Here is a 13919-nt window from a genome sequence, read left to right as displayed (position 1 = left end):
CATTAGCTGTGATCCTGCATGTTACCAGAAATAACATCGTTAGTGACATCATACAGAGCCAAGAATAGAAAAAACTGTCTGAAGCATTTAGAGCTGTGTAAAGCCCAAGCTTTTGGCTCACAGGGATTAACTTCATTTAAACATTTTGGGATTTAATGTACAGCTATTTTGTTCTTACCTCTTTTCGTAACGTTGTTTGCAAGAATCTCCAGTGTCTGTAAATTTGCACACAAAATGCAATACAATACAAAATAAAATATAAGTTATAATTGGATGGAAAATTTTGGTCATTTTCAAATTTGTTACAAAAAACTAACAACGTCCAAAATCCAAAGATTTGTGGTTTAAAAATGTATTTTTTTTAAAAAAATTGAATCCAAGGACTGAGTCACAATGGAATGTTAAATAATGTAAAAGTTTTATTTAAAAGACTAACTTTTCAACATGATATTAACAGTAAACCTCCAAGTTTTTAAGACAGTCCAAAATTCACATTTATTAGGTTCATTTCAAATTCTGTAGAAAGAAAAGTTAGCGAAATTTGACAATTCAGGCCCGCGTCTCAGCAGTAATGGTGAACCAAACCTAATGGATTTAACCCAAGAACAGTAACACTATCACCCAATTTTACCCAATATACCCGACAAAAAAATACTTCCCATCAAAATATATTAAAGTACAACAATATATGGCAAATTGAAGTACTCTTCTTTTACTACCCCCTATAAGTCTCATAAAAAGGAAAAAAAAAGTATGCGGGGACTAGGGATGGGTATCGAAAACCGGTTCTTGTTGAGAACCGGTTCCCACTGTTTCAATTCCTTGGAATTGTTTGCCATTTTTGCAAACGATTCCCTTATCGATTCCAGTCGCCCCGAATGACGTCACCACGTTGCGGAGCGTCATTTACCTGGTGCTTTTCCTCTTTTTGGGACCGATACAGGAGGGCTCATGCTGCTACACTGAATATAAATCCACTAACAAGATAAAAACAGGATATGCATTTATTTATAACACATAGGTGACTAATATTTACTGCTTTATTACTTTTACTTTATTTAACCAAGAACTAATACCAAAAACATCAATGGATGTCGTGTTTTTAATTCTGCTCCGGACTCGTGAATCTCAACCCAGCAGCAGCGGTAACGTTTGCACGTCCTCTCTCATTAATGCGGCAGGTAAATAATCAACTAACAGTGCATATTATGTTAGCGCGATCTGCCTTATCACAAAACCTGCCATTACTGTGCATTTAGGTGACCATGATGAGAGAGACAGACAGTCTGACTGGCGCTCGCCGCTGCAGTCTACCGGTAGCGTCTCCTTTCAGGCCAGGATAGACGAATGTCACCGAGCAGTGACTAAGTTTGTGGTAAAAGGCTTGCACCCATTTGCTACAGCAGATGCCCCGATTTTCGGTAAGTGAATGTGTTTAATTGTAGGCAGGGACATTACTGGATATTCTTGTGTAATTGCTACAGAATAATTTATGTTATACTTTGTTATTGCTACAGAAGAATATTTATTTTATTGTTTTACATTTACAATTTTTTCCCCGGGGACCCTGTGACACCCCATTGAAGAGCCATAGGCTGGATCTCTTAAGATCTCACTGTTGGGTTTGTAAGGCCATGTTACTGCTAAATTTCTATCTTGTTCAAAGAGAAGATATAAAACAAAGTTCTAAGCTAATCGACCTTAGTGTTCTCCTTTTTTTAAAAAAAGAATCGATAAAGAATCGAATCGTTAAACAGAATCGAAAATGGAATCGGAATCGTGAAAATCTTATCAATACCCATCCCTAGCGGGGACCCTGTACCCTAAAATTAGTGAAAAATTAGGGAATGGTTAACTAAAAATAATAAAAATAGAACTGGGAACTTGTTCTTTGGTCCATACATACCTGGAACATGTAAGCCCGGGACAATTCAAGTTCAAATTTGTATTCGCCACATGCAGTGGCAGGTTGCCCTGCAGTGGAATGAACCTGCCCCCCGACCTTACACACACAACACAGACATCACATGGGGATACAAGTCAGAGAACGGTTGCATTACAGAAAAACCACTGAAATGGACACTACAATGGGAAAAGTACAAGAGGAAAAAAAGAGACCTCTACTCATGCTGGGCTACAGGAGGACAGCATGAGAACAGGAAACAAAAAAAACTCCTCTGCACAGAAAAGCACATAAATGTCCACAGTACAACATTATAGAGCACGTGACCAGCAACAGGGTTGGGTAGGGGGATAAGGAGTAATCCCAGGCAACACAGCAGCCATCCTGCCACTGCGCCGACTCTCCAGCGCGGGCCCAGACCCGCCTCGTGTTCCCAGGAGGCAACAAGCATCGAAGGCATTGGAAGGGGAAGGGGGATGTGTGAATGCTTATCAGTGTAAGTGTATGTGTGTGCGTGTCCATAGTTCAGCTGAGACAGTGTCCTTCGCCCTATCAGGCTAAGTAAAAAGTCTGCTAGCCAACCCAGGTGGCCTTGCATGGGATGGGAAGAATAGTCATCACACAGTCGTTATCAGGGAGTTTTTGTTCGGCTCCAGCCTTGGGCCCGTGCAGCTGGCGCCGTGGTGTCCGCATGTTGATGTTGTTGATTTTTCTTTTATGCGAGCAGCTCAGGAGAATTTTAAAGCTGTTCTTTAACACTCCGACACTGGTCTCTCAATCTCCCGTTGGAGAGCCGCGAGCCTCCCCATGATGGTATCAAACTTCTGTTCCGTGAAAAGAAACAAAAAAATTAAATTTTTTGATCAGCTGACGATAAAAGTTTTTGTTTACCAAATGAATTCTCTTGGAAATTGCCACCTATTTAATAACTGGATGGGTGAAAATCACCTGAAATTAGTGTTCTAGGGTTAACGAGTGATGATATTAAAGTCAGTGATGGTTGGAAAGCCACCAGGTGTCTCTACAGTTGTGTTCCAGTTTTTCTCCTGCAGTGCAAAAACAACTCGTAAGCTATTTACGTGAGGATATATTTATCCCCTGTTCATCGCAGGTTTCTAATCTGATTTCACGTCTAGAAAAAGACACTTTCTCTGCTTTTGATTGTTGAGTAAAAAGAGGTTTACTTTAATCTGCTCAGTAATCCCATTCCCCAACTACATCGTTTCTAACCTACAGTGGTCAGATATGAACATAAGTCAAACATAAGTTTGATCATTTAATTACATTTTATTTATATAACACCAAATAAGAACAACAGTTGCCTCGAGGTACTTTATATTGTAAGGTAAACACCCTAAAATATTTGCAAGAAAACCACAATCAGATGGCCCCTATGAGCAAGTACTTGGCAACAGTGGGAAGGATAAACTCACTTTTAACAGGGAGTGTAATTATTATTGTTTCTTTAAACTGAGCAGTATTTCAGGGATTCATTCATCCGTAGCCCTCTGTTTTTTGGACACTACATGTCTTTAGTGGAAAAATTTCGACATTCATTATTTTTAGGGGTAGATTCACTGTGTCTTAAAATGTCTTCAGGTTATCATATTTTCTTAGTTTACTGCTCTGGAAACACTAGTGGTTGTCCTAATGTGAATGTGAAGAACCCTGCATCCACATAAAACGAAAAGAGTCTTTATATGTCATCATCAGCTATCCCAGCCTTCCAAGATGGGAAGGAACGGCAGGTCGGTGCTGCCCAGGTAGGTTCTCCCTCGGTGCTGGAAGACATCGCTGACGGCCCATGTGAGGCGGCCCTCCGGGTCATGAAGCGTTCCCATGAGTTCGCCATCCAATCCCAGCTCCAGGACCAGAGCGTAGCGTGGCAGCAGAATGTTATACCAGTTCAGGGGAACCACCTGGAAACACAAACGCATTGAATTAGTGCTAAAGTGTAAAATAACTTTAGCACTTGGCAACATAGCCTTAACTCAGAATGTACAGCTAAAATCTGGTAACAAGGGCCAGGACAGGACATTTCAAGGCTTTAAATGTGACAGTTTCCTGCTTTACTTCATTAAAGTTTTCTTTGTCTACTGTCATATGTAATGGAGTACTGCTATTAGCAATTTCAAGACATCAATTTGGACTCCTTTTGTGCATCTTACAGACTACAAAAATCTATGAATTTACAATAATCAACCTAAGGAATTGCTAATAATAAAAGACACATGACATAAAGAATGACTTCTGAAAGAGTTCTTCAAAAGTTTTCTTGTTCACTTGAAATAAATAAATAATAATACTATTATTATTACGGGGCGATCGTGGCTCAAGAGTTGGGAGTTCGCCTTGTAATCGGAAGGTTGCCGGTTCGAGCCCCGGTTTGAACAGTCCCGGTCGTTGTGTCCTTGGGCAAGACACTTCACCTGTTGCCTACTGGTGGTGGTCAGAGGGCCCGGTGGCGCCAGTGTCCGGCAGCCTCGCCTCTGTCAGTGCGCCCCAGGGTGGCTGTGGCTACAATGTAGCTTGCCATCACCAGTGTGTGAATGGGTGGATGACAGGTTGTATAAAGCGCTTTGGGGTCCTTAGGGACAAGTAAAGCGCTATACAAATACAGGCCATTTACCATTTATACACATTTACAGTCTTCCACTTTTTGTTATGCTCCCCCCCCCCCCCGATAATTTCCTTCTTCGTACCATCTATATGGACGAAAGCTGCTATAATATTTTTTATAACGCAATCACTTTTCCACACAGAGCCACGTAGCCCCCCCCCTTAATAACAAACACCTTAATTTAGAAACTGCATTTTGTCTTTACTTATGTAAAGACCAGATCCGAGGCTTACAGCTACTAACAACACAGGACACGAAATGATGATTCAGGAGAGGAGAGAAAAAAGAAAGACATTAATACTTCCTGTTCCCTTTTTTATTAAGATTTTTGCATGGAGTGCTGTCTTCGTTTGACTTAGCTTTGCATAAATGTGGAACTATAACCGGAGATGGTGTCAGGCTGCAGAGAGTGGCAGGAAACAACATTAGACAAAGACATGTCAGTGTTTTCTTTCATTCAGACTAAAATTGAGATATGAAAGTGGTGGCGTCAACAGTTTGGTATCAATGTCCACTGTGCTAAAACCTTCTAAACTTCCTTTTTGCAGCGAGTTTTTATTTTCCTGGGAGATCAAACCGTGTCTGAACTGAACCATTTCTTTTGTTGCCATGTCTTTGATTTAATTTTCACCCTTGAAGCAGTTCACCAACAATTCAGATGTGTGTCCTGGGATGAATTCATTCAAGTGTGTCCGTGTGTGTCGGAGCAGTGTATTTAGTGTCTGTGTGTGTCCAGCTAAAGAGGCCCTGACCCTGTCCTGTTAGATTTCACACTGTCTCGTCACCATGCAGTCAGCAACAAAGCTTGACCACACTATAAATAACTGAGAATCACGGAGAGCAGATGCATTATGGGAAAATAGATGAAACTACACTGCTTCTCAACAGAACCTCTGAACTTAAGCTGGGAAGCAGCTAAAACCTTTCATTATTAATTAATCTGCATTGAGCTTCTCAATAAACTATAAAATGTTACAAAAGATGTCCCAGCTACTAACAGCTTATTTGTTACTTTACAACAAAAAATAAACATTTAAGTGATTAATACTTTACTAAACTAAAATTTTCAGGTGATAGTTTAAGCTGATCTATATTTATCCCTATTAGTCAACTGACAACTTTTTTTTAATAGCTTTGTTTTTATCATCGGCATTTTTGGCCAGGTTTACAACAGATCTTTTAAATACTCAACTCAATCCAACATCACTAATTTCAAATTTCATTGTTGCTTTGGGGAACTGAAGTCATTTCGCAATTCCAGCCAAACAATATTTTAACTGGTTATTTGCAGAAACTACAGACTTTTTTTCTGTGTATTTACATCTTATATTGACGTATTTATTAATAAATTTAAATAATCTTAATTTAATTGGACTGAGTTGCAGCTATCAACACAAAAACCAGGATGAAATCAGCACTTATCTGAGATCTTACAGGCTGTTTTAAAACTAAAGCAGATCCTGTTTAGTTGCCAATAATCACACAAGTGAAGGTTTGACTCACATTTTTTTTTCTTATCACCCATCAGCTCATTATCCTCATAATCAAAACTCACTGACCTTGGCAAGGAAGCGTTTGACCACTGGGTACGGAGCAATCATATCCAGGAAAGGTGGCATGAACTTCCGAAAGCGAGGTGTTGTTATGCCAACCAGGAATGTACCATGGTCACTGAGGCGGATGTTGTCGGGATAACCAATCATATTGTCCATGATGACCTCCTTGGTCCCAGATTTTGGGCCTTTTAACCAATACCTGATATACAACAAAACATTTTTCTTGATTTGAGTTTTTCTTCCTTTTAGGGGAAAAAAGATCATTTTAAGGGAAAAGCTTAGTTTAGGCCTCCAGAAAATGAATGCAACTTTGCATAATATCCTCTAATCAATCCAAACCTCAGTATACGTCCAATGCTGGTTTCCGCCAGTAGCAGGAAGTCTTCGTCAGGTGACAGGACGATGCCGTTCGGCATGTAGAGAGAGTCCAGAAGCACAGTCACACTTCCTGACTGGGGATTGTAGGAGAGAAGACGGCCAAGGCTGTTCAGCTCGATCACCTGAAAAACAATCAGAATTGTTCAGTTTGAACGGTTTAGCACAGCTTAGCCTGATTTTGTACAGCTTTGTATTTAATTTATCCAAACGCCATTTATATAAAGCTCCAGTTTATCTCTTTAGTTTACATAAACTCATGCTGCTCATTTTATCATCGCTCTGTTTTGTTGAATCACCGCCTACAATACACAAAAAACTACATTTGTTTCTTTGCTTGTTTCACTTCAGTTAGCTTATTTGAACAAATCGTAGCTTATCTGAGATACATTTACTTTTATCTTCATTTATTAATTTCTTACTACTTGAAAATAAGGAAGAAGCTATCTCCCTCTGCTCTGAACCAGTCATGACAGATGGCCGGCCCTCCTGAGCCTCGTTCTGCTGGACGTTACTTCCTGTTAAAAGTGAGTTTTTCCTTCCCACTGTTGCCAAGTACTTGCTCATAGGGGCCATCTGATTGTTGTGGTTTTCTTGCTTGGCTTATGAAAAACATTTAGAAAAATGGTTTTATTACATTATTTTATTACATTTAATAATAATAATAATAATAATAATAATAACTTTATTTATAAAGCGCTTTCAAACAAAGTGCTGTACAACTATTTGAAACTAAAAAGATAAAAAAAGAAATAAAAGCAATACATAGCAATACAGGTAAAAGACACAATACAAGTTAAAAACAGTAAAAATGTAAAAACTAAAAGCCATAGAATTAAGACATGTAAGATAGGGTGAACAAATGTGTCTTCAGCTTAGTTTTAAAAACCTCCACAGAGCATGCCTGCCTAATATCTTGAGGGAGGGTGTTCCACAGAAACGGGGCAAGGGCAAGATTGCACAGAGAGGGTGGATTCTGGTTGTGTTATAACTCCCTTATCCAGAGAGTGACATTTAATGACCGTAATAATGCTCACTAGAGAATCCATCAGCTCTGTCTTGAACAGTAAAGGTTCCACCTTATGTTAAAAGGGTTCTCACTATCTACCACCCAAACTCCACATAAAATAAAACATGGTCATCCCTCAGGCAGTCGACTGCCACGGTGAACCAGGAAATCATATTTCTAATTTACATAATTACTGTGAGAGGTTAATCAGATTTTAAAGTGCTTCCTGAAGCCTCACCAGCAGGACTGAATGGACTCTTGTTGGTTCCTTTTTTTGGCAAACTGGGCAGATGAACAGAGACAAAGAACTAGCTTAAGTGTCCTCTTGTTTTTTTCAGTGCTGTGGTTACTAAGCAACTCTGAAGGGGAAAAAAACAATCCTCAATGGCGCTTGCTTGCATCAGCAGTCCTTTTTGCGATCTATTAGAAGACCAGAGCTGCTGCCCACCTTTGCTTCCAAATGTTCTTTGTGCAAATCTACAGTAAAAATTGTGTTTGGATTATTATTTTAAAGCCCAGACCTCCTTCTCACCTCCAGTTTGACGTGCCTGCGTCCCCAGCGACTGGAGGAGTCCGTGAAATAGACGATTCCAGTTTGGGAGGAAATCTCAAGCCCGTTTAAAAAGGTAAAGGGAGTGCCATCAGCTCCTGAGGACAAACAGAATGACTTTACTGGTCTTAAAGGGATTCATACAGCATGTGGAGCACAACTAGCACACTCTGTACCCTCTGAATTAGCCAGGAGTAAAGTCTTTTCTCCGGTTTTGGGATCCACGCTGTGCAGCCCAAAGTAAGAGTCAGCAACGATCAGCTGACCGTGACGATCCAAACGGATGCCATGAGGGCGACCGCACAAAGGTTCATAGTCTGTACTGCTACCTGCAGACACACAACATGTGGTGCTGTGAAAACATTCAATGTTGTTCATTTTTGTGTCTTTTTGACATTCAAAAATCGACTTAAAGATTTCCATTAGTCTCATATGTGCTTTTAAATACTAAAAAATAAACCTCAAATTATAAATAAAGGTTTACTGAATAATTAAATGCATCACTTTTAATATTCAGGTTTCATGTGTGCTGCAAATTACATTTTTCCCAGTGCTGTTGTAGCTAAATGCAGCGAGTCATCTGGTTTGGGTTATTTCCACTGAGGTAAATGAATCCTTGTTAACTGCCAAAGTTCATTATCATCCAATTTTCTTCTAACCAAATGAAGCACTGAGCTACTTTGACTGTCCCCTTAGACATACGAGCTCCTATTAGCCCTCTGATACTCAAAGTTAAAATTTAACCTTAAAAGTCATGTGAAGTCAGCTATTAAATGCCAGCTTTTATCTTCATACTATTTAAAAAAGATAAACTGCTGATTCGAAGGACATAATGTCACAGATTACAACAGCTACACAGTAAAGTTATGAAGACCACAAAAAGTTAGGAGGAAAGTGAGGAAGGATCAGTCATCCCTGAACAAACACCAACCGCATTCTGGTAGATTTTGTCCCATGTGAGTGATGAAGGTCAGGCTGTCGTCAGGACCGATTCTCCACAGCTTCCCGTCCACTGTGCCCGTGTACACATTACCTGAAACACACACTCCATCAATATGTAGCTTGCACGTAGATGTCTTCACACAGGAATAAGAGAGAAGGGGGAAAACAAACTCTCTCACCATGCTCATCAGCAGTGAAGGATTCTGGTCCGTGTAGTTTCCCAGCGAACAGCCTGCGACCCTTCTGCAGACGGGTGTTGACAGCCAGCGGCCCCTCCAGAGCCGGAGGTGGCCCCTTCAGTCTGGGGAAACAAACCGTGGGTAACAATACAGGAAAACTGAACAGCAGCACAGAGCTAGATGAACTTTGTGTTATGAGCTATTATAATAGTTTTTGAACCTTAAATGAAAGGAAAAATGTAAATACATGGTTTTACGAAAGCTACTCTCTATATATACAGAGGCAAAAAGCATTTTTGATTGAATTAAAACATAAAAATGCAATCTGACTTCGACTGGTCTGCCCTTAAACTCTTCTCCTTATACACATCTGATCCAGTGGTTTAACTTTGCTTGTAAAACAGCAGTTTGGTTCTTGTATCCGCTTTTAAAAGGCTGTTAACTGTAGCTGCTGCACTTCCCACTATAACCATGTTTGCGGGCCTGAAGCGCTCCCAGTCACGTTGGAGGGACTCCAGCTGAAAGTGTGAACACTTACACGTGCGGTTTGGGGTCGATGGGAGACGGCAGCAGGTAAACTCCAACAGCTATAGCCAGGAGAGCCACTAACAGAGATCGCCTTCCCATTCTGAGCGAGACAGGAAAGAAAAAGCACTGGTTACTACAAAATTCATGACGTCATAACACAGCTGCAAACTATTTGTGGCAACAGTACCAAATATTTCTGCCACCCTTTGACATTTTGTTGTTTTTCACTGGTCTATTGACCACAGAGCTGAATTGTTTTAAATGTATTTTAACTTAAAAAAAAAAAAGAAAAAAGAAGTATCCATAAAGGGGAGACAGTTACTATGAACTTTGGATGCCTACAGATGTGAATTTCGGGGAGTTCCAGCACGATAACACGTTTTTCCAGCAGTGACCTTTTAATGCCAAATCATGACTCGTGTTCTTAAAAACATTCATTCTAACACCATAAACATGATTATCTCCACCAAAAACAATGTTGTGACTTCAGTCAGCAGCTCCACACACGCTCCTCCTCCTCCTCATCTGCTCTGACAGATTCATTAACCATGAAGGAGCAAGAAGGGGGAAAAAAAATAGAGGTCGTCCACTACTAGGACATTACATGCTTTCAGGCAGCTTCATCGACACAGATGAGATGTACATGATTAAAATCCCCCCATAACGAGACATTTTGCATGTGTAGATAATTTTGAGCATAAGTCAAAGTAGAAATGATTTAGAATTAATTAATTATTATTAATTAGTTAACTACAAACTTTATTTGTGTAGCATTCATGCAGCTAAAATTCCAAAAATGTGTGAAGATTATATTTCTGATGATGATTTCTATCCATGTTTGCAACTTACAGGAAGCTGCAGCTGCATTATAGCACAACACTATTAACACAGCATTCAATCCAGAAATGTGCATCCCCCTTTTTCGATTACAGCACACAGAAAACAAATCAAATGTTTAAACTGAGAATATTCGCTAATTTAAGAAAAAAAGAAAAAAAAGAGGCTATTTGGATTTTGTGGCCATGTTTCCCCCTGTGTAGATTGCTGATTCATTTTTACAAAACTGTAGTCTTAGGCTGGCACGTGGCTCTCAGTCTCAGATATTCCCGGCTTTGTCTTAATGTTGTGAGAGTTGCTCACGAATGGCCTTGCTCTATGTGATATGGGTCAGTCCTAACACAAAGTAATAAAACAGCATCACTATTAGCAAAAAAACTGTCACAGAGAAATATATATATATATATATATATATATATATATATATATATATATATATATATATATATATATATAAAATACAAATACAATTTTTTTTTAAATAAAACAATGAATGTATAAAATAATTCTGGATAAAAATAAAATAAGAAACAATAAATAAAATATAACTACAAACTACTTACAATAAAGTAAATAAAAATAAAGTAAATCTGATTAATTGTCTTCAACTGACAGAAATGGTTTTGTTTAAATAAACAAAACCATTTCTTCTTCAAGCTATTTCAGAAAAATGTACAACCTGGTACACAAAAGTTCACCAGTATTCAGGAAAACTGCAAAGCTTAAAACTTCCTTGGCGTCGAGCCTCCAGACACTCACTGAATGTCGCTTCCTGCTCAATATCGACTGGACAAGACGCACATATCAGCTCAAATATGAAGCACAACAAGCTGCCTTTGTTAACACATTTTATGGTTACACTACAGGACCTGCAGTTAATGAGTGCTCGGAGTGTACTTTGGCTTAGTGTTGATTACACCAAGCTCCTCTGATTCCTTTGAACATAAAGGAAACACTGTGGAGGTTTTCCTTGTTTCCTCACATCAGGTGATGTTAATCAGTCAGAAACTCAGATGTGGCATTTGAGTGTCAAGTGGAAAAAATGTGACATTTTGCAGTTGTGACAGCTTTGTAGGAATGAGAGAATTCCCAAAGAGTGAGCTCTGGGGAACAGTTGTGCAACAGTTGTGCAACAGATTGCTGGATTTCCAGCTAACCTCCTTAAATTTAGAGGCTAAATAACAACTTGTTCTGCACATTCTCCTGCCCCATATCAATAAATAAAAAGTAGTTTACTAATTCACAAAAGGGTTTAGTCCTGTGCTCCGGGGACAGGTTGACATGCAGAAAGCTTGAGCCAGCACAGATTCTAGATCAACAGTGTCAAACTCGTTTTAAATTCATCAGCCCATCTCAATCAGTAAAAACCACTGTAGAAAAACTGTATTTAAAACGCACACATAAATAAAACAAACTTTCCCCATCTTATTTTAGATATTCCTTTATTTGGTAAGCTTCAATTTTTACAAGGCCGCTATTGTAAAATAAAAACTTGCCTTTAAAATAAAGTTTACGCTGACTCACTGCACCACCTTCTGGTACAAACTGGTATTACACAAAAGTACAGCCTGGCCCTAGTTGGACTTCTGTTGATTTCTCTTCAACACAATATATGGATGTTTTGGACACTGTTGATTGCTTTAGTTAATTATGTAAGACTTTAAATTGTTTTTAATCATATGAATTTACAGTAAGTGCCTTTAATTGTAAAAAGGTACATTCTTTAGTTGTTCACCTAAAGAAAATATGCCTGAGTGCAAGACAGGGTCTTCTTACTCCCTTAAAAAATGCCAGATAACATAACAGCATGTTTCTGGGACCGCATGTTTGTCACCCATGTTGTATCGTTAGGTAATGAAGCATTATCTGGTTGCAACGGTGCGTTAAGGTTCAGCTTTCACCACCATGTATTACGTATTCAGACCATTTGTTCTGGCCAGTGGAAGCTCAACTGAAAACCATTACAATCAAACCTGCTACACCCGAGAAGTTTTTTTTCTTAGTGGGTCATAAAAAAGTCTTTAACTCGCTTTCAATCTTTTAGGATAAAGCAGGTAAACGTATAGCCACAGATGTTTAACGGGAGGTTTGTAGAGCGCAAAGAGAACATTCCCACTTGCTGGTCGTGCGTGCGTTTGGTAACATGAATCACTGGAAATAAAAACCTTTTATAAAAGTGTGTAATCGAAGCCGAAATGTAGTCCAGTGCCTAGTAAGTCCAACAAACTATTGAATTCGTTTTTTTCCAAGTTGTTATTCTCCTAATATAGAGCAGATTCAATTAATTTACACATTTTTAAGCGCAATCTGGCACAGGGCTCACAGAGAACGGTCACTTTAAGCTCGCGTTCGGTGGATTAGTGACTGTTTTAAATGAGCGCGAGCTAAAAATGAAACGAAGTATCAAACTTACGTGACTGAAGTTCTGAGCGCGCGACTCCTCCGTCTGCTGGATAAGCCTCAGTATCAAGCAGGCGAAGCGGTAACGTCAAGACGACCGGAATGTACAGGAGCTTATCCGGTTTGAACCATCAAAAATAAAAGCCTCATCGGCGATTGTTTTGGAACCTATTTATGTCTTTGCTTAACAGAAATTCAGTGCAAAGAATTACAAACCCCAAAATTTACCGTCAAAGATTTTAACGTCTTTTAAGTTAGTATAAAATTTTGATTGAGGACATTTTTCCAAAAATGGATTGATTTACAAAATATATCACTCTTGCTCAGTTTTTATTTTGAAAGTGGTATTGACGTTACTCCCGTATTTTTCCTGACAACTTCATACACGAGGTTGAGCGTTCGAAAGAGGGACTCCCACATTTATGTGAGGTTATTTGAGTTAGGGTCAAACAGAGGACGAAAGGAGGAGCTGCTGCATTGCTGCTAGTGATGGGATTTCCGGCTCTTTTTAGAGAACCGGCTCTTTCGGCTCGGCTTACTAATAAGAGCCGGCGCTTTCGGCTCCGAACCGGCTCTTCAGGTTGTTTTGTTGCTTTAATTAATTTATTATTACAATGATATAAAATTATGCACAAAAGGAATTACTAATGTAAAAAAAAAGTGGTTTTATTTATATATGTTTATATATAAATATATACAGTGGCCCCTAGAGACAAAGCATGTACAAACTCCAAAACACATTTCTAGCGTTAACTGAACTTCCAAAACAGAGCTACCTAGATCACTTAAATTACACAATTGAAAGCATATGTGTATTGTTTGTGTATTTACAGGGAGTGCAGAATTATTAGGCAAGTTGTATTTTTGAGGAATAATTTTATTATTGAACAACAACCATGTTCTCAATGAACCCAAAAAACTCATTGATATCAAAGCTGAATGTTTTTGGAAGTAGTTTTTAGTTTGTTTTCAGTTTTAGCAATTTTAGGGGGATATCTGTGTGTGTGCAGGTGACTATTA

General features: G+C 39.0%; 1 protein-coding gene across 2 annotated transcripts; it reads right to left on the bottom strand.

The window, feature by feature from the left end:
• Positions 1-396: 396 nt before the first annotated feature.
• On the bottom strand, positions 397-13042 carry LOC146369455 (adipocyte plasma membrane-associated protein). Of its 2 annotated transcripts, XR_014797388.1 has the most exons (10): positions 12913-13042; positions 9673-9762; positions 9135-9256; positions 8945-9046; positions 8190-8342; positions 7996-8111; positions 6419-6579; positions 6083-6278; positions 2852-3822; positions 397-2727 (listed from the first exon to the last, which is right to left on the bottom strand). XR_014797388.1 is itself a non-coding variant. In XM_084910498.1 (9 exons), exons 2-9 carry the CDS (start codon positions 9759-9761, stop codon positions 3613-3615), a joined length of 1149 nt encoding a protein of 382 aa, XP_084766624.1. In that variant the 5' UTR covers position 9762; positions 12913-13042; the 3' UTR covers positions 397-3612. The 2 variants fall into 2 exon arrangements, 1 of the variants encoding a protein (XP_084766624.1); XM_084910498.1 differs by having other exon boundaries at positions 397-3822.
• Between the last annotated feature and the right edge of the window lie 877 nt (positions 13043-13919).

Source organism: Perissodus microlepis, chromosome 17 (genome assembly GCF_051167445.1).
Source record: "Perissodus microlepis isolate ML-2025 ecotype Zambia chromosome 17, ASM5116744v1, whole genome shotgun sequence".
Classification (NCBI taxonomy): domain Eukaryota; kingdom Metazoa; phylum Chordata; class Actinopteri; order Cichliformes; family Cichlidae; genus Perissodus; species Perissodus microlepis.
This window is presented reverse-complemented; position numbering and strand designations above follow the sequence as displayed.